This window comes from Atractosteus spatula, chromosome 12 (genome assembly GCF_055471065.1).
Source record: "Atractosteus spatula isolate fAtrSpa1 chromosome 12, fAtrSpa1.hap1, whole genome shotgun sequence".
Lineage (NCBI taxonomy): Eukaryota > Metazoa > Chordata > Actinopteri > Semionotiformes > Lepisosteidae > Atractosteus > Atractosteus spatula.
Window position 1 is genome coordinate 44,786,332 of NC_142717.1, and position 21,605 is coordinate 44,807,936.

Genomic DNA, 21,605 nt, shown 5'->3' on the forward strand with positions numbered 1-21,605 from the left:
TCGTAAAGGGGTGTACTTTATTTATCACGTCACTGTACATGCAAATGCCTACTATATATGTGCCCTCCAATTAAATAAAAAAGAATAAATTGCACTTGCCATTTATTGTACTGTACTTCTATAATGATTTCATGTCATGATTTATGAGCTAATTTGTGGAACACTAGCTTTTAAAGAGCTTCTAAGACTGATTTTAATAAACAGGTTGTTCGGCTTTTATACTTTAGCAGGATAATAACCTGAAAAATGAATCTGTGCACAATTTGAGGGCTGTCTGCCTCACTAACAAAGAGCTGTTATTCTGTTGTTGTGAGCCCACCCAGGCCTGCAGAACGTGCCCAGGCGGACACACTCTGTAAACATGTTCACACGCTGCCAAGACTAACAACGCTTTAACTTGGTTTACACAGAGAGAACACACAGGCCAGTTCTGAGGCATGCCATACCTTCTGATGCTACAGTGCACCAAGCTGTTGAAATGTTAACCCAGTTTATTGAAATAATTAAGCCTGATCCTTCCCTGCATTTATATATTTGCTTCACACAAAATACCATCATAAATCATCAGCCTTTTAAACTAACAAAGCGACAGACTCATCTGGAACACAATCACTTGCAAATTATTTTAATCATAAATTACAAAATTTCATATATACTTCCCAACACACGCACAAACCTTCTTCCCTTTCCAAAGAGTAAAAAGGTCAATCTCTCTGCTGTGACTAATGTATATGATTTGTGATATAATACACTAAATTATTTATTATATATTAATTATTTAATTGACAGTTTCCTCTGAATAAAGGATAAAATCCCTAACCTCTGATCAGACTGGCAAAGAAAATGGCATATATCAAAATCACCTTATACAAAACGGTTAACCTTCAAATATGGTTTTTTACAGTATTTCTTACATTATTTTGGTCAGAGTAAAAGGAACAAGCTTAAATGTATTTCAAAACTTAATTTAGTCCTTTTAAGGTTAGTGATGTTAAATTAAAAATATGCTTTAAGTATATTTCTTCTTGTAAACATCAACGTCTGTGTTACTGCCTTTTTAACTTATCAGATCACTTAGTTGCAGATATTACTGATTACTTGATATTAAACACAAGACTAATCCCCAAACACTATACATAGTAATTCTGTAACAATGATTAAAGGGATATTGGTGATTGCCTTCCTAATTACATCCAGAACGTTGATGGTGAAATCTGCCCTTTTAGGGGTTCCAGTGAGCTGAAATGTGCAGACAGTATATCAAGGCCAAAAACTAAAGATTGTAAATGTTCAGCATATAATTTAATTCAATTGGAAACAAACAGAAGTAACACTGAAATATTAATCTGCAGTTTCCTTTTAGTGCAAAAAATATAAAGCAAGTCCTGTAGCCGAGTCATGTCAATAAAATCCGATTTATTAATGGGTGATCGTGTGAAGAGAGCTGATCATTCATATAGGTGTTGGTACTGACAGAACCCATCTATCTGCTGTATTACCCCCACATACTGTAAGCCTGGACCCAAATGCAACACCAAGGGCCAATGTGGACGTTTAATACTTGTGACAGAAAAACGTTGAATCTTAGCTCACTCAGTACTCTTAGATTTATTTACCAACCACATTTTTTCCCTTTTGTATTCAAATGTAGAATCCGGATACATTTTGCTTTACACAGCAACAGTAGGGAACAGATGACGGACACAATATTTCAAGTGTTTCCCTTCAGAATCATTGGCCGAAACTATACAAACAGTCACACAGTCACAACAATAGCTGTATATAATTTATTTTTTCATGTATCCGTCTATTCACCAGCATTCACCAGATCTTCTGCCACCTGCAACACTGAGAAAACATACCAGCACACAGTAACACGCCAAAAAATGACATATTGCAAATGGAATTAGCCGAGGCTGATACACAACAGCAAATCAAAACCAAACACATACCCTTAATTATTGATTCAGCTGCAAATAGATCCCGTTTGTAGGTTACCTAAAAAAACAGAAAAACCCAGTTAGAATATATGATAGAATATTATTATATACAGTATATAGAATAAGGCAAAGAGGTCAAAATCCAATTAAAGATGCCTTTGAACATTTCATCATAGATCAAAATACTGTTTGAATATAATTGTAGTGAAATACACTGATATTTTAAGCTGTGTTTTTTTTTTAAAGCATTAAATATTTTTTTGCCATCACAAACCCGGACATAACTCAACAAACAGAAAAGTTGGTCATTAAACACACAGCAATGCAATCAGCATTTTAAGATACTTAATGCTTTGTTTTGCTGACCTACCTTCCTGACAATCTAAAAATTTCAACCTCAGCATATAACAAGCATCATGCATGCTATCTGCCATGGCTTGACTGAGTCTTGAGGTGTTCCGTCCAGAGAAGGATGTGCCAAGTAATGACTGCTAATGAGGAGTCTGCTCACTCTATGAAGGACTCGTTGCTTCTCTCCAGTGCAACTCTGTGTTGTACCACAAATTCCAAACACTTCACCCAAACCATTGCTAAATGAAAAATGTATTAACTGCCTTTTTCCCACATGCATAGGATCTCAGACTATATTTGTACCCTACCAACAATTACAGTTTACAATTACATTTAGAAAAATGCTATGCTGCAGAGCCTAGCCACAATTACTGCTTTACGACCTTAAAAAGACTTTAATTATAATTTATACCTGCTAATGACAATATACCACTTCCGACAAAGCAATACCCAGTAATGCTGTACTTGTATGAACACTAATAGACCTAAAGTTCTTGTTTTGCCTTCTATTTTTACCTCAGTAGAGATCTAATCCTTTTATAAAAGATGCAGTTTAAGGTTGCCATGGCAAATAATCGATTTTGAGTTGTACAGCTCCCAAGGCAATAAACATTATTTAAAACTGGTAAAAACATGAATCTGACTCTGGATCTGAATCTGCTTTTTTTTTTCCTCAAGCGATGTCTGTGGAATAAGGGAAGAGGATAATAGCTGAAAACCAAGCGCGTGTTTAATGATAAATGGAAATTAGTCTTCAGAAATTGCTCATAAGTGGAGGGGATCTGACATGATTTTATGACTTATGACCTGACTGAGTGCCAGGTAAGTTCTATAGCACAGAAAATATGAGGTCTCAATAGCTGTGTCAGCAACTGCCCTAGAGGGGCATGAAAGGGGCCAAAGACTACTAGGACTGGCCCAGAGCCATCATCTGCGGCTGCCTGGTGTAACTGCGAGACTGGCTTAGGAGCAAGGACCTGCACTGGGGGAGGGTCTCCTTGCACCAGGCGAAATTTACCTCCAGACAGGACAGACAGGAGGTAATGAGCTAAATGCACATCTCTGGGAAGCCAGACCTGCATCTGCAACTTTCCTGGGTCACGGTGAAGGTACTGTAGAGCAGTGTATCAGGTTGGTCAGGTAATCAGCAGTTTGAGATTTCTTCACCAGATCAAAAGTGAATACGCTTTGGCAACAATAAAACACAGAGGAAAATACTTGAAATCAGGTTAAAATGTAAATAATACCAAGATTCTGGAGGATGAGATACTCCATAAGCGAAGACTAAAGATGCTTTAGCTATCAGAGATCAGGAGATGTAAGCACTACTAAGTGCTATAAATGTGGCGGAACCATACATTCATCTAATATCCCCCAAACCTAGCTAAACCCAACAATGAAAACTATGATCTGTAAATAAAAATTAAACACAAATGAAACAATAACAATGGAAAAACAGATGATTTTTCACTGAAATTTTGTCCATCCATCCGTTCATTTTAATCTAACCACTTTCTCTAGTTCAGGGTCAGGGGGAAGCAGGAGTCTATCCCGGCTATAGCAACAGGCGCAGGGCAGGGCTCACCCTGGACAGCACGCCAGCACACTGCAGGGCAGGCATACAGACACAGGCACCCACACACTCACAGCAGGGCCAGTTTTCCCCAGAAGCCAATGAACTCCCCAGTATGTCCTTGGACCGTAGGAGGAAACCGGAGCTAAACTCTACACAGATAGTATCCCAGGTCCAGAATAGAACCCAGGGCCGCAGTGCTGCGAGGCAACAGTCCTAACCACTGCATCAGGGACTTTGTTGTCCCTGATTTTGTACATTATTTAACTTTCTATTTTATATTTATTACTTTTTAGTATCTTGCTAAATGTTTGGAAGCAGACCTATGAAAATAGCATGACAGGGTCACAGAATGCTATGATAGTATTAAATAAAGCAAAGTGTTTATTTTGTATAGAATGTGTATCAAAAATGCAAAACTGCAGCATGTCTTCTGCACGCATGCCGTACATCTTACCTTCCACAGACTGGATGGTCCTTCGATGAGCTTAGCTTTAATGCCAGAATACTGCAGTACAAGATGTAAGCATTCTGTCCCATACTCAAAGTCATAGTCACTGCACTGTGAATACAAACATTGTTTCATTATATACAAGACAGGCAAGGACTTTGTCAGTGTCATGCAAACATACTTTTCTACTTTCTTACACAAATGCATAAGTAATGTTGGTCTGCGCTGATCTGTTCAACCAAGCTGCCTTTAGGTAACAGTGTTTGCCCCTGTCATGATAAGCATGTTTTTAAAAAGACAACAGCTTACCCTTTGTGGAAACAGGAGAACTGGTTATTGCACTTTCAAAACCAAGAAAAGATCACTCTAAAGCAATTGAAAGCTAATAAAAAAACACATAATGATTAACTGTCTTAATTACCTTTGAGAACAGTACTATTTATTATGCCTTCTTTCTAATTTGAAGATTTTTGTGGTGTACAGTTATCTATAAAAAACACCCAAGGTGTTACTGTTTAATATCGCCACCACACTTTTTTTAACAAGAGGCTTAAAAATGTGTTGCACATTTTGGTCCAGATTTTGTAGTCAATATTTCAAACCATATTCTAAGGACAATTTGTGTTATACAGTGGTGTGAAAAAGTGTTTGCCCCCTTCCTGATTTCTTATTTTTTGGCATGTTTGTCACACTGAAATGTTTCAGATCATCAAACAAATTGAAATATTAGACAAAGATAACACAAGTAAACACAAAATGCAGTTTTTAAATTAAGGTTTTTATTGTTAAGGGAAAAAAAAACCTACATGGCCCTGTGTGAAAAAGTGATTGCCCCCCCTGTTAAAACATAAATCAACTGTGGTTTATCACATCTTTGGAAAGCTGAGTTCAATTTCTCTAGCCACACCCAGGCCCGATTACTGCCACACCTGTTCTCAATCAAGAAATCACTTAAATAGGACCTGCCTGACAAAGTGAAGTAGACCAAAAGATCCTTAAAAGCTAGACATCATGCTGCGATCCAAACAAATGAGAAACAGAGTAATTGAGATTTATCAGTCTGGAAAAGGTTACAAAGCCATTTCTAAAGCTTTGGGACTCCAGCGAACCACAGTGAGAGCCATTATCCACAAATGGCGAAAACATGGAACAGTGGTGAACCTTCCCAGGAGTGGCCGGCCGACCAAAATTACCCCAAGAGCGCAGCGACGACTCATCCAAGAGGTCAGAAAAAACCCCACAACAACATCCAAAGAACTGCAGGCTCCACTTGCCTCAGTTAAGGTCAGTGTTCATGACTCCACCATAAGAAAGAGACTGGGCAAAAATGGCCTGCATGGCAGAGTTCCAAGACGAAAACCACTGCTGAGCAAAAAGAACATAAAGGCTCGTCTCAGTTTTGCCAGAAAACATCTTAATGATCCCCAAGACTTTTGGGAAAATACTCTGTGGACTGATGAGACAAAAGTTGAACTTTTTGGAAGGTGTGTGTCCCATTACATCTGGCGTAAAAGTAACACAGCATTTCAGAAAAGGAACATCATACCAACAGTAAAATATGGTGGTGGTAGTGTGATGGTCTGGGGCTGTTTTGCTGCTTCAGGACCTGGAAGACTTGCTGTGGTAAATGGAACCATGAATTCTGCTGTCTACCAAAAATTCCTGAAGGAGAATGTCCGACCATCTGTTCGTGACCTCAAGCTGAAGCGCACTTGGGTTCTGCAGCAGGACAATGATCCAAAACACACCAGCAAGTCCACCTCTGAATGGCTTAAGAAAAACAAAATGAAGACTTTGGAGTGGCCTAGTCAAAGTCCTGACCTGAATCCGATTGAGATGTTGTGGCATGACCTTAAAAAAGTGGTTAAGGCTCGAAAACCCTCCAATGTGGCTGAATTACAACAATTCTGCAAAGATGAGTGGGCCAAAATTCCTCCACAGCGCTGTAAAAGACTCATTGCCAGTTATCGCAAACGCTTGATTGTAGTTGTTGCTGCTAAGGTGGCCCAACCAGTTATTAGATTTAGGGGGCAATCACTTTTTCACACAGGGCCATGTAGGTTTGGATTTTTTTTTCCCTTAATAATAAAAACCTTCATTTAAAAACTGCATTTTGTGTTTACTTGTGTTATCTTTGTCTAATATTTCAATTTGTTTGATGATCTGAAACATTTCAGTGTGACAAACATGCAAAAAAATAAGAAATCAGGAAGGGGGCAAACACTTTTTCACACCACTGTATATATTGTGCAATGTATATATGAATAGGGTTACTGTACTGTATGACAGCAGTACATTATACCGTATTCATATATACCGTATTTGTCTCTCAGGTCTTTTCAGATGCTTCTTGAAGCTGTGAGTCAAGTTCTAAAGCATAACATTTCACTCTTCTGATAACACTTTAAAACCTTTTTCTGATGAAAGTGCACCATTTTCAAAACCAGCAACTGGAACTACAATACCGACCACCATTACTCCATACATCATCTCGCTCCTTGTTGAGTTAATTTCACAACACAAACAGAAAACCCAGTATTTCCTCATGTTTTGCAGCTGTACCGATTAAAGCATGAGCATGACAGCTGGTCCACAAACACCTACTGTATCTGTTCTGACTAAAATTATAAAGGATAAAAGATAAAAGATTCCAAACCCCAGCTTCTAAAATAGAAAGGGATGAAACGGGATGTACTGTACCTGGTTTTATTATATAGAAGCAAACCAGTGTAATGCATTGATACTTGAAAACTCTTAAAGCAATTTAGTCCCTAGTATTTTGTTTTCTACAAAAGCTTACACTAATCCCAAGATTATGTGTCTCTTCATTGTCTCTTTCCTGCTAGTGCTTACATAAGTGTCAAGTATGTCAAAGTTTTATACACTACACTGGCTGTTTTTATACACCCTACCAAGAATTTAACCAAAATGGCCCGGAGCATGGAGTTGATGGATACCTTAGACTTTTACACCATTTAACAGGTATTAAATGTCAGATTTTTTTTTAGATTTGAAGATAAAAACTTAATTTCGGTTTGATCTGAAAATGCACGATGAGTGTTATTATTAAGAAAACAATGTTGCCATTACAGCAATTTATTCATTCGCCTGAAGAAAGGTGTTCGGTATTGTCATGCAAACATCTCTCTCTCTCTGTGAAATATCTCTGCAACTGTGCATCCAAAGAACTTCAGAATCAGAAACGCAGAAACGTTCCAACATGATCTGTAGGCAGACTTAACAAGTAATTAGTATTTGTCAGCAAACCCATCTCAAAGTCGAGAGCAACACTTCTATTGGATTAAAAGAGATTCACAAGCCTGTTTGTTTACAATGTAATAATGCCGCTTCATGTCAGCGTAGGTTCTGTTGCCTCATTCTTAATCACAAAACATGGCATTGCACATACGAGAAAATGTTGTCTCTTTTGTGATGTAAAGTTTTACAAGTTACTGTGCACATTCTACTTTTACTGTGGTTTGAAAAGCATTCGGGAACGCTGATTCTTTCTAAAAACGAAATATAAAAGTAGAGATCCAGCTCCCCTTCAATATCAGACAAAAAACTATTACCTGACTGCTGAAATACCTCCACAGCCAAAGAAAACTACTCCCTGTAGTGTCTCAACTGTGACCCATCTCAGAGTCAGCAGCAACCACCTGGCCTGTGAAGGACTATGCTCATCAGCTAAGACTATGCATCAGCAGATGAGGAGATAGTTGCTGCTGAATGCAGGAAATGCTCAACACTAGCTGGAGCATAATTCATATATTTATTCTACAAGCGTGTTCTAAGTGACCCCAGTTCTGTTCTGATCAACAACATTCATGAGTACAACTAGGCAAGTATGCACCATCATCTACTACAATTCTGTGAACAAATCAATTGGTACTTCAAACACACTAAAAGATCATTTCAAATTAGACAATTCTACAAAAATAAACTATAAATAACAAAAATGTTAAATTACAACACTTCTAAAATGACAAAATGCTAAATGGTGCGACAGAAAAAAGGAAGCACAAGTCACTGTTTGAAAACAGTAACAAGCAAATTAAGTTGAAATTCTGACACTTTGGAGGCTGAAACATAGGTGCTCGCCACAAACTTAAAACTGTTTTTTCTTAATAAATTCTCACTTGTAATGTAACTCATTCGCCAAAAGGTCTTTCTTCTGTGATTAGCATTTCAGCATTACACGCCCGAAGAGCCAGGCTACACTCACACATTTCACATGATCTACATGGGTATATCAGAACCAAAAGAGCTACAGTACACAGGCCATTGTACTGACAGAACCATTACTGATCATACAATAAACAACAGAGCTGCCCCAGAAAGGCAAAACATAAGAGTATCTTGTCCACACTGACCTAGGTGTTACCAGGACGAGAGAGAAACACAAAACACAAACAAGCTCCAAAGTCAGATTTGAATTCGGATTTACTTTTTTTTACAGAAAGTGACAATGAAGTGTTTTTTTTAATTGCAAATTAACAGGCTATTTTTTTTCCCCAGTATGCTAACTGAAAGTACAAGCAAAGCTATGTCAACATCAGTAGCCTCTAGTGCCTGTGCTGTTCTGTTTACAGAAACTAGAGGCTAAGAATATGACTATTCCACAATTTTTCTAAATGTTGTACAACATTCAGATGGGCTGAATGTGTTTTCTGTTTATTATTGATGGGCACTAAAACATTTCCATGATTTGGAAATTAAGGAAAAGGTAAACATCCTATCTTGCATCTAACAAGATCTTGCATAAGAACACAAATGCTGCAAACAGGTTATTCTACTCATCTTTGTTTTTTTTAGTTTTTAGAAGCTAATTAAACCAAGACACTAATGTAGCAGTTTCCCTGAAAGACATCAAGATGCGAGCTGTGGCGAGATAGCCGAGCAGTTGCTTCAGGCTTCCCAACACTCTTTGTATAAGAAAGGGTCCTACAGTACAGTTCTGGTATTTTGTTCATTTTGATATATGAGCTGTATTTTCTTCACATTAAAAAATAAATACTTGATTCAGAGTAACTTCAAAGGACTAAACAAAACAGTTCAAACCCTGTTCTTGGGCTAAGCTCATAAACACAGTCCTCTTCCTGACCCCTTCTTCAGACTTGATGATGTTTTGTAGAGTGATTACCAGAGTTATGCCCTAATACACTGAGAACACAGGCCTAAATGAAAGTTTCTAAGACAGTTAATCTTTTCAAAACTATACAAGTCTCCGCTCTGCAGCTCAAGTATGTAATATTCTGCCAAGAATGAGTGATTTTTATTCTTATAAACACAACAGCAGAGCATGTAGCTACCTTGTACACCTTCATCATCAATTCATACAGGTCTAGGCACATGTTGAGAAGAAAAGAACAATGGAAGGTAGGAGTACTGGCATAATGTATTCAAAAATTATATATTTCAGTTTTATTTTGGTTCATCCAAGCATAACCAAGGCTGACAGCCTTATGGTTGTTTGTATTTCCGGTCTACAAAACAGCACAGAATATGTTAAACTATTTGCATAATACAAAGCCACTGGCAGTGATGGCCCAGAGTGCTTCATTAATGAATTACCTAATAGCAGGACGATCAGGCAACCAATAGTCTTAAACAGACCCCCTGTTCAGAATTTGCATAGGGATTTTCTGTGCTATGAGGCAGTTTAACACATAATATTTAATATAGTAGACCTGTGACATTTCTAGCCTTAACATTTCTAGAACTTCTCTATTACTTTCAGTTTCTGACTATACTACCCTGTCAGTAGCTTGGTTAGATCCCAGTGACTTCAGCAGAGGGATGAAATCTATTATTGAGCATCTGCCATGACTCACCTAGCTGAGGGAGGCCCTAACCCCAAACCCGCCCTCAGTACTGTGAGGATGAAGCTACTGTATAGGGAGGTTTGCTGCAGGGGTACACGCAGAGGGGGTGTGGAATGCAAGAGTAATATACAAAGGGAAGACATTGGTACGAGACTTACATACAGTACGCAGGTGAGCGGTACTGTGCGAGATAAGGATCCAACCCTCCTCCTGAACCTCTGTTATAAACTGCAGACTCCGCTTCACTACTAGTAGGTTTTAATTATGAAATATAAAGGCTAATGCTACAGTTCTCAAATAATTAATAGCAATAAAGTTAGGAAATATTCCTCAATAATATAATGGATATTTGAAGAAAAATATTTCTTGGAAGTTAAAAATGTAGTAGTTGGTTTTCAGATAGCATGCAAGCTACAGAAAACATCTTTGTGGTGCTTGTAAAGTAACTTTTTGCAGTTTAAACCCATAAAGCAGCAAAACATGTTGTTGCATCTTGGTTTATTATCATTATTTTAATGAAAATCAACTTGCTTTTCACATCCCAACAAATGTGTCCTTTTGAGCTACCCTGAGATTAATCTGCTGTGTAATAACAAAGACGTTAACAGTGTCTATCAAAGCCTGTTGGATTACATGTAAGGACAGCATGGTGCCACAGTGGTTAGCATTGCTGCCACCCAGCACTATGGACCGGGGCTGCTATCTGCAGAGTTTGTAGGTGTGGGTTTCCTCTGGGTGCTCCCATTTCCACAGTGCAAAAATAGACTGGTATTTTAATTCAATTAAATTAAAATGATTTTTATATGGCGCCTTTCACAACAAGGTTGCCCGAAGGCGCTTAACAATGCACGTGACCGTACCGTACATGTTGTGAAGACAAAACAGAAAAGACCAGAAGACAACGGAGGAGAGGAACCAGAAACTCCTGAGTAAGGAGAAAAAAAACCTCTAGGGGTCCAAGGTCAACTGGCTGCCCAACCCCTCTGGGCATGCTAACATTATACAATTTTAAAAAAGAAATAAATGAATGAGGGTATTAATCCATCCATCATGTCTTCTGTATGTCAGTACTCCATGCAGATCTCGGTATCTCTGTAGGATAGCTATATCCAATTTAACGGGCTTCTGGGAAAACTGCCCCTGATGCGTGCCTGCGTTAGTGCCTGTCTGTCCTGCGATGGACTGGCGTCCCGTCTAGGGTGTACCCCGCCTCCGGCTCCCCCCACAACCCTGAACTGGAAAATGCGGTTAGAAAATGGACGGATGATTAAAAGTACTGTATGTTAATGCAAACTAAAAGCAAGTCAAACATATTACTTCTTTCATGCCATTCTGATTATGTTCTTATTCTGATTGTAGCCTGCGTTTTGTTTGAATTTTGTACAAGTACTGCAGCAACCCTTCGTTTGAAGAACTCTGGTGGTTAACCAAGATTTCCTCCCTGTTAAGGCTTCAGGGTTTAAGGACTCGCGTCAATCCTAACATCACACAAAACCTTTTCTTTTCCCTTTCATTTCAAAACTATAATTAAGTTAATTTCTTGACTGTTTCTTCGCTTGTCTTCGACAGTGCAGAACTAAAACTGTAAAACTTATAACATACCCAGTAAGTTATAAATGACACAGAGCAGGGAACTGGTGTCTTCCCATCTCCGCACGTTTGATCTTATTTATATCGTGTCATTAGTGCTTCCCGCTGAATACCTAGGCTCCACATGGCAATAATTTTGAGCTTTCATCTACCGGGACTCACTTCAGCAGTCAATTAATAGCTGGGAGCTACAGTTTAGCTTGCTTTTCAAGCTGGTGTATGATATGCTTAGCTACACAAATTCCCTTATTGCGTGGCAACACATGTCGAAGTGAATCTTTCTGTCAATTTGTTTACATACAATACCCCCAGTTTTCACCCAAAGCATTTGCCATTGTTAACAATACTCAACTCAATATAAAAAATTCAGACATTTAATCCAAGCATCTACGTTGTCTGCTTTACTCTATTTCAAAGACCTGACACACTAGAACTGTATTTCATCTTAATTTCACTCACTTTTACACAAACCTACATGTACAATTCTGCAACATAACAGTATTGCATTGACTTAAAATTGGGAGATTAATTCTACTAATGTTTGATAAAATTCCAACCTAGCACTGGAAACGTAGCTTTCAGTTTTGAAATCCAAACGAAGGATTTACACAACTTCTTGCATGTGGGAGTAAAAATTATCTGTATCTGTAATCAGTGTAATATAATACTGTCAATATGACCTACCTGCTGATAAGCCTGATATATGGTATCAAATAAGAAGCCCTGTGGCATCTCACTGGCTCTGTATCTGGCCCGGTCCAGAGAATGGTCCAGATAGCTTTCTGGGGTTGTAGCGATCACAGTGGAAACGAGGGGTCTTATAGCTCCTGCTGCCTGAGAAGACACATGTACACAAAAGGGAATCGGAGGTTTACATTTAAGTCACACACTTTCAGACAATCAGAGAGTCTTCTAAAATTAAGCGAACCCATGAGCGTGCATTTACAGTACTTTGCATTTCCAAACACTTAGTGACATTAAATACAATTTGTCTCTCGACACAATGCACAAATGTGTCTTTTATAGAGTTCAGAGTTCAAACTGACATTCCTGCATTTTCTCCAGTTGCCTCTATCTGTTTTCTATTCCAGATAGATTTTGTTTCATATACATTTTCTCTTTACTGATCACATATACTTTTTCTCCTGATATGTAATATACTGGAACTGAATACACATTTACTTCAAATCAATGAAGACTAAACTGATGTTTAGATGTTTAGTATATTCTTACACTGCTAATTAATATTAATCATTAAATGTACTTCCAGCATGCAACTGAATGATTTAGAATTCCAAATTCCAAATCACTGATTAACGCAGAGGTTTCGTAGCTAGAAAGAATACCAGGTCAGGTTGGTTCACTCATTGAAGCAAGGTTCGCTGAAATAAAACTGAAAGTAAGATAAGCTCTCCACAGAAAATCAGATACACTAAGTGTTCTCTGGATGTCAGGGATACTGAGGACACACTAATGGAAGCCATTTCAAAGGTATTCATTCATGATGAGTCATTTCCAGAATACGCCAGAAGGAAGAACATACTGTACAAACGTCCTGAATGACTTTTCCAGTTTGAAAGCACCCTCTGCTCCTTGCTTGAACCCAGCTAACCACCCCCTTACAAATTACTTCCTTTTCCATGATAATGACTTCAAACCACTAATGGTTGTTTGAATTCTGATAAGTCTTACTAAGTCTGCCCACTGTCCCAAAGGGGAACTTCAGCAAATTGCTACAACACCCACAGTGCAATCAGTACTATATTAACTAATTCATTAACAAAGAAACACACACAAGGTCATGCAATTAATTGTTTTATTCACAAACACAGTTATCATTCTACAGAAAGGACAGTATGAGTCAGCCACATTAGCGAAGAGTGTCGCATTTGGATGCAGGCAAAATTAAATGGCCAAACAGTTACGCATTGCAGCAAGATTGCATGATAGCTGATGATATGGAAGTAAACAAACATTGCTTTGCAACTGCAACACCACCCAGAGTACATAGCAAAAAATGGGTCCTAACACATGGAACAGTTTTCATGTTTTAATGAAAATTGATTAGCATTCTTTGTCCTTATTAATATACCAATATAAAACAGAACTGATGAAATATGAGAACCAAATTTGACCTTTCAAACTTTCATAAAAAACACCTTGAATTATGCCACTGCCTAAATTCTTGTTGTTTTTGTTTTTCGTAAAATTACAAAAATAAATACTATTACCAAGTGTTTCCAGAAATTAAAGAAAAGGTTAGTAGTCATACTAGAACTGTCTCTTTCAGTTCCTGCTTTTGCTCCGAGTCTGGCAACAGCTTACAATAATGATGATTAATTTTTCCTCATTCAAGTCCGTCAGAATTGTTACCACATGTAAATGCTTGGAAAATGTGTTTACACAAGTCAAAAGACTGTAGTGGCAAGCATTCACAGCGAGAATTTTAAGGACAGGCTTGAAAGCTCTACCTGTCATCTAGTGAATATCCTACAGGTAGAAACGTGCTCATCTATTCAGAATTCTGCACCAATATCTAATTAAGTTATTAATGTAAGGCATTGAATCCCTCAGCCACATAATTACTTTTTCTGTCTCTGAATTGTCTATTCTCAATGTCCACAGTACCTATCTAAACTTAGCGGAGCAGCAGCTTCAAAGAGAGTCTGATTGCAGATAATTATGAGATTAAAATACTTCAGATTTTTTAAGTGAAGTCATGACTGTTTTGGAAAGCAAATGGGGATGAGATTGTAATGCCCTTGCTTCCATTTTGAATAAAACAGAAAAGCCCTACACAGTAAAGTGCTTATAGACTTAGAAGAATTACTTCCTTTCGGATTAAAAGGAAAATTAAATACCATGGAAAACAGAAGATTCTGTCCTTCTCCTATTCAGCTTTGCTGTCTGTATTTAGTTTGTATGTTCTGGATGAGTACATTCTACATAATGGACCGTGCTCTTTCACCGGTTCTCTTTTCAGGAAACAGAGAAACATCGTCTTCACTCAAACATTGCTTTGCACAAAGAATCACAGAACTTCAGCTGAACTGAAAGTGGTTTCCTGCGAATCATTTTAAAATTTAGGAATTTTATCCATTTAAAATTTTAAGTGAATACATGTGTTTGTCTCTTACACAACTAATTTGTCACAGTTTTTGATTACTTTTCTAAAAGTAACTTCCCTCAGCACTATTACCCATCTTTATACTCAGGCGAGTCTAATCAAAGTCCGTGTCCCCTCTCCCGAATTCCCGTTTAGAACTCCACAAATTCCATGTCCAAACTACATTTAAACCACACAATCATCTTTGCGTGGGATCTATATTTCTTGGAGAAAGCAATGAAGAGTATGGAACCTACCCCAGTTTGTTTGGCAGCAGTTGCTATCTTCAGAAGAAACTCTTCTTCCACAAAAGGCCTAACTGCATCGTGAATGATGACAACCTCTGGTCTGGGCAGCTGTGAATCACATCCATTTTCCACAAACGCCTGAAGCCCGTTGAAAATGGATCTGTGTCTAGTTGGTCCACCAGCAACCAACTGTGTTTTCTTGTGACAGTGTTTGTGAATAATGCTCTTCAGCAAATCCAGGTTTTCTGCTGCCACCACAACAATTATATTTTCAATCCAAGGAACTCTGTGTGGGGGGGGGGGGGTGGGAAGGTGCAAAAGAAGAAAATAAGCATTTCTTGCTTACTTAACTCAACAATGAATCACATTTTATATCAGGCAACCTGAATTTGTTTTTGTCCTTGTAAAAACAGAAAATGAAAACTCTTGCAATGAAATAAAAATGATTGAAATTAGTCTACTGTACACTGACCTTAGTTTACATCCCAGAAAGTTTTAAATCATTTTTTTTTACATTATGAAATAAAGGAAATTAACCTTGCAGAAAAAAAGTGATCGTTGTTTTTTCCTTAAAACATCACGGCATTTGTAAATTACCTAGGGTAGGAAGAATATCATTCTGTTAACACAAAACTTAATCAATTTTTTGTTAACGTGTTATTGTCTTTCCGATAAATACCTTAATATTTCCTCTCGTGGATCTGTGGCAGTGCAGTAAATTAATCAAGTACTGTCAATTCAACAAGGAAATATATGTGCACTACAGAGATCGACCAGATTATTTTCACCCTTATTCAGTTATACTGCTGACTATAACCTTCAAGATAATGGGGGTTGTGCTCCATTACACCGTTTACTGTTAAAACGCAGAAACCCTATTTCTACTGTACCTTCATATAATAAAGGACCAAACGGGGGAAATGAATGTGCTGCAGACGTTTGAGAACAGTCACAATAAATTAAATCAATTAACATTATTCGTGCAAACTTGCCGCCCCGTAAAGTTAACTTGCAGTGAAACCCAGGAAGTTAAACTACTTTGCTTCAAACGAAAATAAATAAATAAATGCGATTTCCTTTTTTTTGCCGCATTCACGGTGTTTGCAAAGATTAGAAGGTAAGCAAAAAAAGAAACATCAGACAAAATGGGAATTGATCAAAATAAATGATTTCAGTACACGTAGTTTTACCTCTCGAAAGCTTGAATTGTGTAGCTTATTAACGGTCTGTCTAGAAATGTACAAAACTGTTTTGGGATTGGCAGTCCCATCCTTTCGCCGGAGCCGCCTGCAGGCAGAACCACAGCAACCGGGAAATCAATCCTCTCCCTTCCCAGGCAGCTGTCACTGGATTCGGCTTCGCATGGAGAAAAACCCGGGGACTCAGCAGGCCTGTTGGCTCGTTTTGAGCTGGTTTCCATGGTCAAAATATAAATAAATGGGTAACTCTAAAGGTTATTCTAGTATACGCAGAACAAAATCATTTTTTTCTGAGAATGAATACTGATATATTGCAATTCAAACGAGTTTTTTAGCACAGCTTTTAACTGCTATTCCCGTTTATGACGGACTGCGGGGAAAGCTGATAACGCACTGAAGCGCAGGTTTACAGTAACCCGTTGAGGTTAGAAGAGCAGTTTAATGTAACGTTTAACTTTATACTTTTTTCATTGGCCCGAGATTACACTTAAGTTTTATTTAATGTGTCTTTGATTTATTAAGATACAGCAGTGTTTTCTTCTAGGAATATACGGTTGGTCTTTAAACAATAAAAATCTCAAGACTTTAATTTTCAATACGATGTCACTGTAGTACGTTACATTTTATATTTATATCAAAGTCGATAAATGGGCAAATGGAAAACATTTAAAAACATATTTTCGCGAAATTCACAAACTATTATTTATCCACATAGCCCTTACATTTTTATTTAAATATTTACTACTGGAAAAGAGGCAGCGTTGTATCATTAAACGCTGAAGAACAAATCTGAAACGAGTTTTATGTTTTGTTAACCCCCAAGTTATTCGGTTCATTGCACGAATAAGCAAGTACCTTCATTGCCTTGCAAAACTATTAATCATTTCTGATGTCCCTTTTTAGTTGTATTGCAAATAATATGCTGTATACTATTTGTAAGTGAATCAAAACTTGAAACGCTCTAAATAGACGCTTTTCACGATGGATGCACTTGGGCACTAAGTCTACTTACATAAAAAAATCAAAACTAAGGTGTTGATTGCAAAAGTACTTACTGTACCCTATTTGCTATGGCAAACCTAATTACTTTCACCTGTCACATAATAAGATCAGTGACCTCTGCCTTGTGGTTCACATGATTTCACAATCGAAGTTCACATGATTTCAGGATAAATACACCTGTCTCTGTTAGATTCCTCAGTCAACTGGTGAATTTCAAGCTTCAAATATTCAACAATCAAGACAGAAGACCTTTCAAACCACCTCATAGATAAAGTTGTAGAAAAGCAGATATAAGCAGGAGGGTATGAAAATAATTTTTAAGGTGTATAAAAATTTCAAAGACACCGAATATCTCTTTGAGCATAGTGAAATCAATCATTAAGAAGTGGAAGATGTATCATATCCATTAGATACTGTCTGGATCAGGCTGTCCCACCAAAATGAGCAGCTGGGTAGGGAGGAAACTGGTGAGGGAAGCCACTGTGAGGCCTATAGTAACTTTAAAAGAGCAAGAGTTTAATGCCCAAGGTGGAAGAAAATGTACAGGAGTGAACAATATCCTTGCCGTACCACACAGCTGGCTTGTACTGTACTTTATCTACTGTACAGAAGGAAAAAATCGTCTTGAATCCCTCATGGAGTTTGGAGAAAAGTATGTAAACGTGACAAAAGTGTTGGTGGTCAGAAGAGACAAAACTGATCAAAGTACAAAGTGTTAAACCTGATGGAAACCCAACATAGAGCATCACTCTATCGACACCATCCCTAATGTCAGGGTTGGTGGAAGCAAGTCCTTACATTATTGTTCGTTAAATCTATCTTTTACAAACTCACAACCCATAGACCAGAGGGGTCTCTATTCCTGGTCCTGGAGAGTCCCAATCCAGCTATTTTTACAGCTTAATTTACATTACCTGTACAATTAGGATTGCTTGTTTAAGCAATTAATCAATTAAGCAAATAATGTTTCAATTTAGGAAGCACTGGTTCTTGAAGGTTGAACGATATTCTGTTTTTTTTCCAAATGATCTCTAAATTGATCAATTAAACAGGTGGTGTGTTCAGTTAAGTACAATTAAATAGTTCCAGATTATTGATTTGAAAGCTGCTTATAGATCCTACTGAACTGTGGCTTTCCAGGGTCAAGGATAGAGCCCTCTGATGTAGACAGTAATCTGAAAACCTGTAGAGTTTAGCATATAGACAGTTTGTTTGTAATGTTGTTACATCAATAGACTACTTGACCAAAATCAGCTTTATTTCTTTCAATTTCCCTTGTAGCTTCTACACTGTTTGCTAGTCTGTTGAGGTGATGTTAGATGAAGAGCACTGTTGCTAATCTGGCATACTCTGCCAACTTCGCTAGTTTGCTAGATACAGCAGAATCTAGATCAATGACATCAGGAAGAACAGTGGTCCCTTTACAACAATTGATCACCTCTTAAGTCCAGTTACAAACACCAATCTTGAAAAGTCTATGGTCCAGTGCCAGTGGGGTTTTTTTAATCTACAGTGATGTGAAAAAGAAAGTACGCTCTCTTAAAATTCTATGGTTTTACATATTAAGACAGATCTGGCTTTCACCTAGTCCTTGCCATGTTTCTAACCTCATGTGACAACACTAACAAATTGTAATTTGTCATTATTTATTAAACACAAAACTCAGCCAACATTCAGAAGCCTTGTGTGAAAAGGTAAGTGCATTATTACTGCTTCCATATCAGTTAAGAAGTTTATTAGTATCAGGTGCTTCTAAACATGTGCACATGAGTAGTTGATCATCAGGAAGTGCTTCCACCTGTATATAAAACCAGGAACAGTAGCAGCTTGTTCTGGAGCATTCAGGTTTGTGGTAACACATCACACTTACGTAAAAAAAATATCTGTGATGGTCTCAGAGAGAATTATTGCAGTCTGGGAAGGGCTATAAAGCCAATAGAGAAAGTTCAAGATAGTTGCCAGTCTACCTAGGACTGGGCATCCCAGAAATTTCACTCCAAGTCCAGACTTGTAGACATTGCAACGAACCCTAAAACTACATCCTGGGATCTACAGGCATCTGTCAATACAGTAAACATTAGAATTCATTATTCTGACATTAGGTAAAGACTGAACAAGAAGAGCTTTTGGGGAACGGTAGCCAGGAGAAAACCCCTTCTCTCTGACAAGAAATTGTCACATGGTTTAGGTTTCAAAACAGCATCTGAATGAACCACAAAACTTTTCAAACAATGTCCTTTATACAGATGAGATCAAAGTGGAGTTCCTTGGCCATAATGCAAAACAACATGTTTGGCGAAAACCAAACACTACAACTACCAGACCTTAAGCCCACTGATATGCTTGTTTTGAGACCTAAAGAAAGTTGCCTTCAAACATCACTGATCTGAAGCAGTTTTGGAAGGAGGGGTGGGCCAGTATTCCTCTCGGGTGATGTGAGGGACTGATAAACTTGCAGGAAACATTCACTTCACGTTATTGCTGCTAAGGGGGTTTCCACACCTCACTGAGTTACTGGGCACACTTAATTTTTCACACAAGGCTTTTGAATGCTGGCTGAGTTTTGTGTTTACTAAATAATGACAAAGACAAACTTGTCACGAGGTGAGATTTATCTTATAATAATTCCTTACACTTACATAGTGCTTTTCTGGACACTCCACTCAAAGCACTTTACAGGTAATGGGGACTCCCCTCCACCACCACCAGTGTGCAGCTCCACTTGGATGATATGATGGCGGCTATAGTGTGCCAGCATGCTCACCACACACCAGCTCTCAGTGGGGAGGAGAGCAGAATGATGAAGCCAGTTCAGAGATTTGTATGCCACCTTTGACCAACCTCAAAGTTGATGGCTCTGGAATCAGTCCCAGTTTCAGGTCAGGAGTCTTGGTGTGATTGTTGATCAGAGCCTTGCATTTGAACTTTTATGTTAATAACGGTGTTAAGGCATCTTTTTCACCTTCATGACATTGCTCACCTCTTTCTCTTTCTGATGCAAAAGCAAAAGCATGCTTCCTTCTCTTCTCCATTGTAATGCAGTTATTGCTGGTGTATTCAAACCTTCTTAACGTGTTGCAGCGTGTTCAGAACTCGGCTTCTCAGGTCTTAGCTAAAGTAATAATGCATGAGCCTATATCACCAGTTTTAACTTCTTTACATTGTGTGTTTGAGAATAAAAATCAAAATACTGCTACTTACCTTAAGGTTTGGCTGCTGACCGCATCAGTGAGCTGTCACTTCCTGCACAGTGCACATCCACATGTTTTTGGTACTGTCCAGACTGTTGCCTCCTGTCATTCCCAGCTCTGTGCTCTGAACCCTGTGGTTCCTGAGTCTGTTCTTTTGCTCCAGGTCCCTGGAATGATCTCCCAGCTCATATAAAATCTGCAGTCCTCACTTTTAAAAACCCATCTTAAAACTCTAGCTTCTCTTTTGTGATTCTTGCATCTGATTCTGTTTAATAGTGTCTTAATTTTTCTGTACCTGTCTCTTTTGTTCAATTGTAAAGCACTTTGAGATGATGTTTCCTGAAAGGAGCAATATCAAGTAGATTCTTATTATTAAAGATACATGTGGAATTCCACTAATTGCAACACTAATTGCATGTTTTCTAATCATCTTTCAGAAGGAACTTTTATTAAAAGCATTCAGAAAATCTAAAAATACCATAATGTTCTTTGTTTGTCCATTAGTGCTGCTCCTTGTTCAAAGCACTCCACCCTTAACAGGTTGGTTGATCAAGACCTACCTTTTCTAAATCCATGTTAAATATCACCTTGAATGCTGTTGCTAGATCCTCTACTTCCACGTTTCTTAATCCTTGGTCTGTGGACTGGCATACATCCATGGAGTAATACTTACCATTCGCTCCCATAACCTTAAGTAACATACGATAAGATCACTGTATTGGCCATATACAATTTCTTGCATTAGGAATTTGTCTTTTCACATACCCCAGCTTGCTCTCCATGAGACACACAGGCAGAGAGAGAAGCTGGGGGGCAGAGCGCAGGGTCAGCCATTTATACAGCACTCCTGGAGCACTTGGGGTTCAGGGCCTTGCTCAGGGGCCCAACAGAGTAGGATTCCTCTACCAGCTGCAGGATTTGAACTGGCAACCTTCCAGCCACAGGCACAGATCCTGAGCCACAGAGCCACCGCACCATCCCCAATTAAACTATATTCTTGCTGTGGTCTGTTTTTTAATGTACTCCAAGTGGTCATAAGGAGCCGGTCTCTGGTACAAAAAGGTTGAGAATAACTGCTCTAATAATATTTTTCCACCTTCTGTGGATGACTTCACATTATGAATTTGGA

General features: G+C 38.2%; 1 protein-coding gene across 1 annotated transcript in view; it reads right to left on the reverse strand.

The window, feature by feature from the left end:
* Positions 1–16,678, reverse strand: part of crppa (CDP-L-ribitol pyrophosphorylase A) — a 58,420-nt gene extending 41,742 nt beyond the window's left edge. The window contains exons 1-5 of the mRNA XM_088929505.1: positions 16,275–16,678; positions 15,094–15,370; positions 12,415–12,564; positions 4,322–4,426; positions 1,953–1,998 (exon numbers count right to left, since the gene is read on the reverse strand). Coding sequence (XP_088785631.1) covers positions 1,953–1,998; positions 4,322–4,426; positions 12,415–12,564; positions 15,094–15,370; positions 16,275–16,504 — 808 coding nt within the window. The 5' untranslated portion in view covers positions 16,505–16,678. The remainder of the gene's footprint in view (positions 1–1,952; positions 1,999–4,321; positions 4,427–12,414; positions 12,565–15,093; positions 15,371–16,274) is intronic.
* Between the last annotated feature and the right edge of the window lie 4,927 nt (positions 16,679–21,605).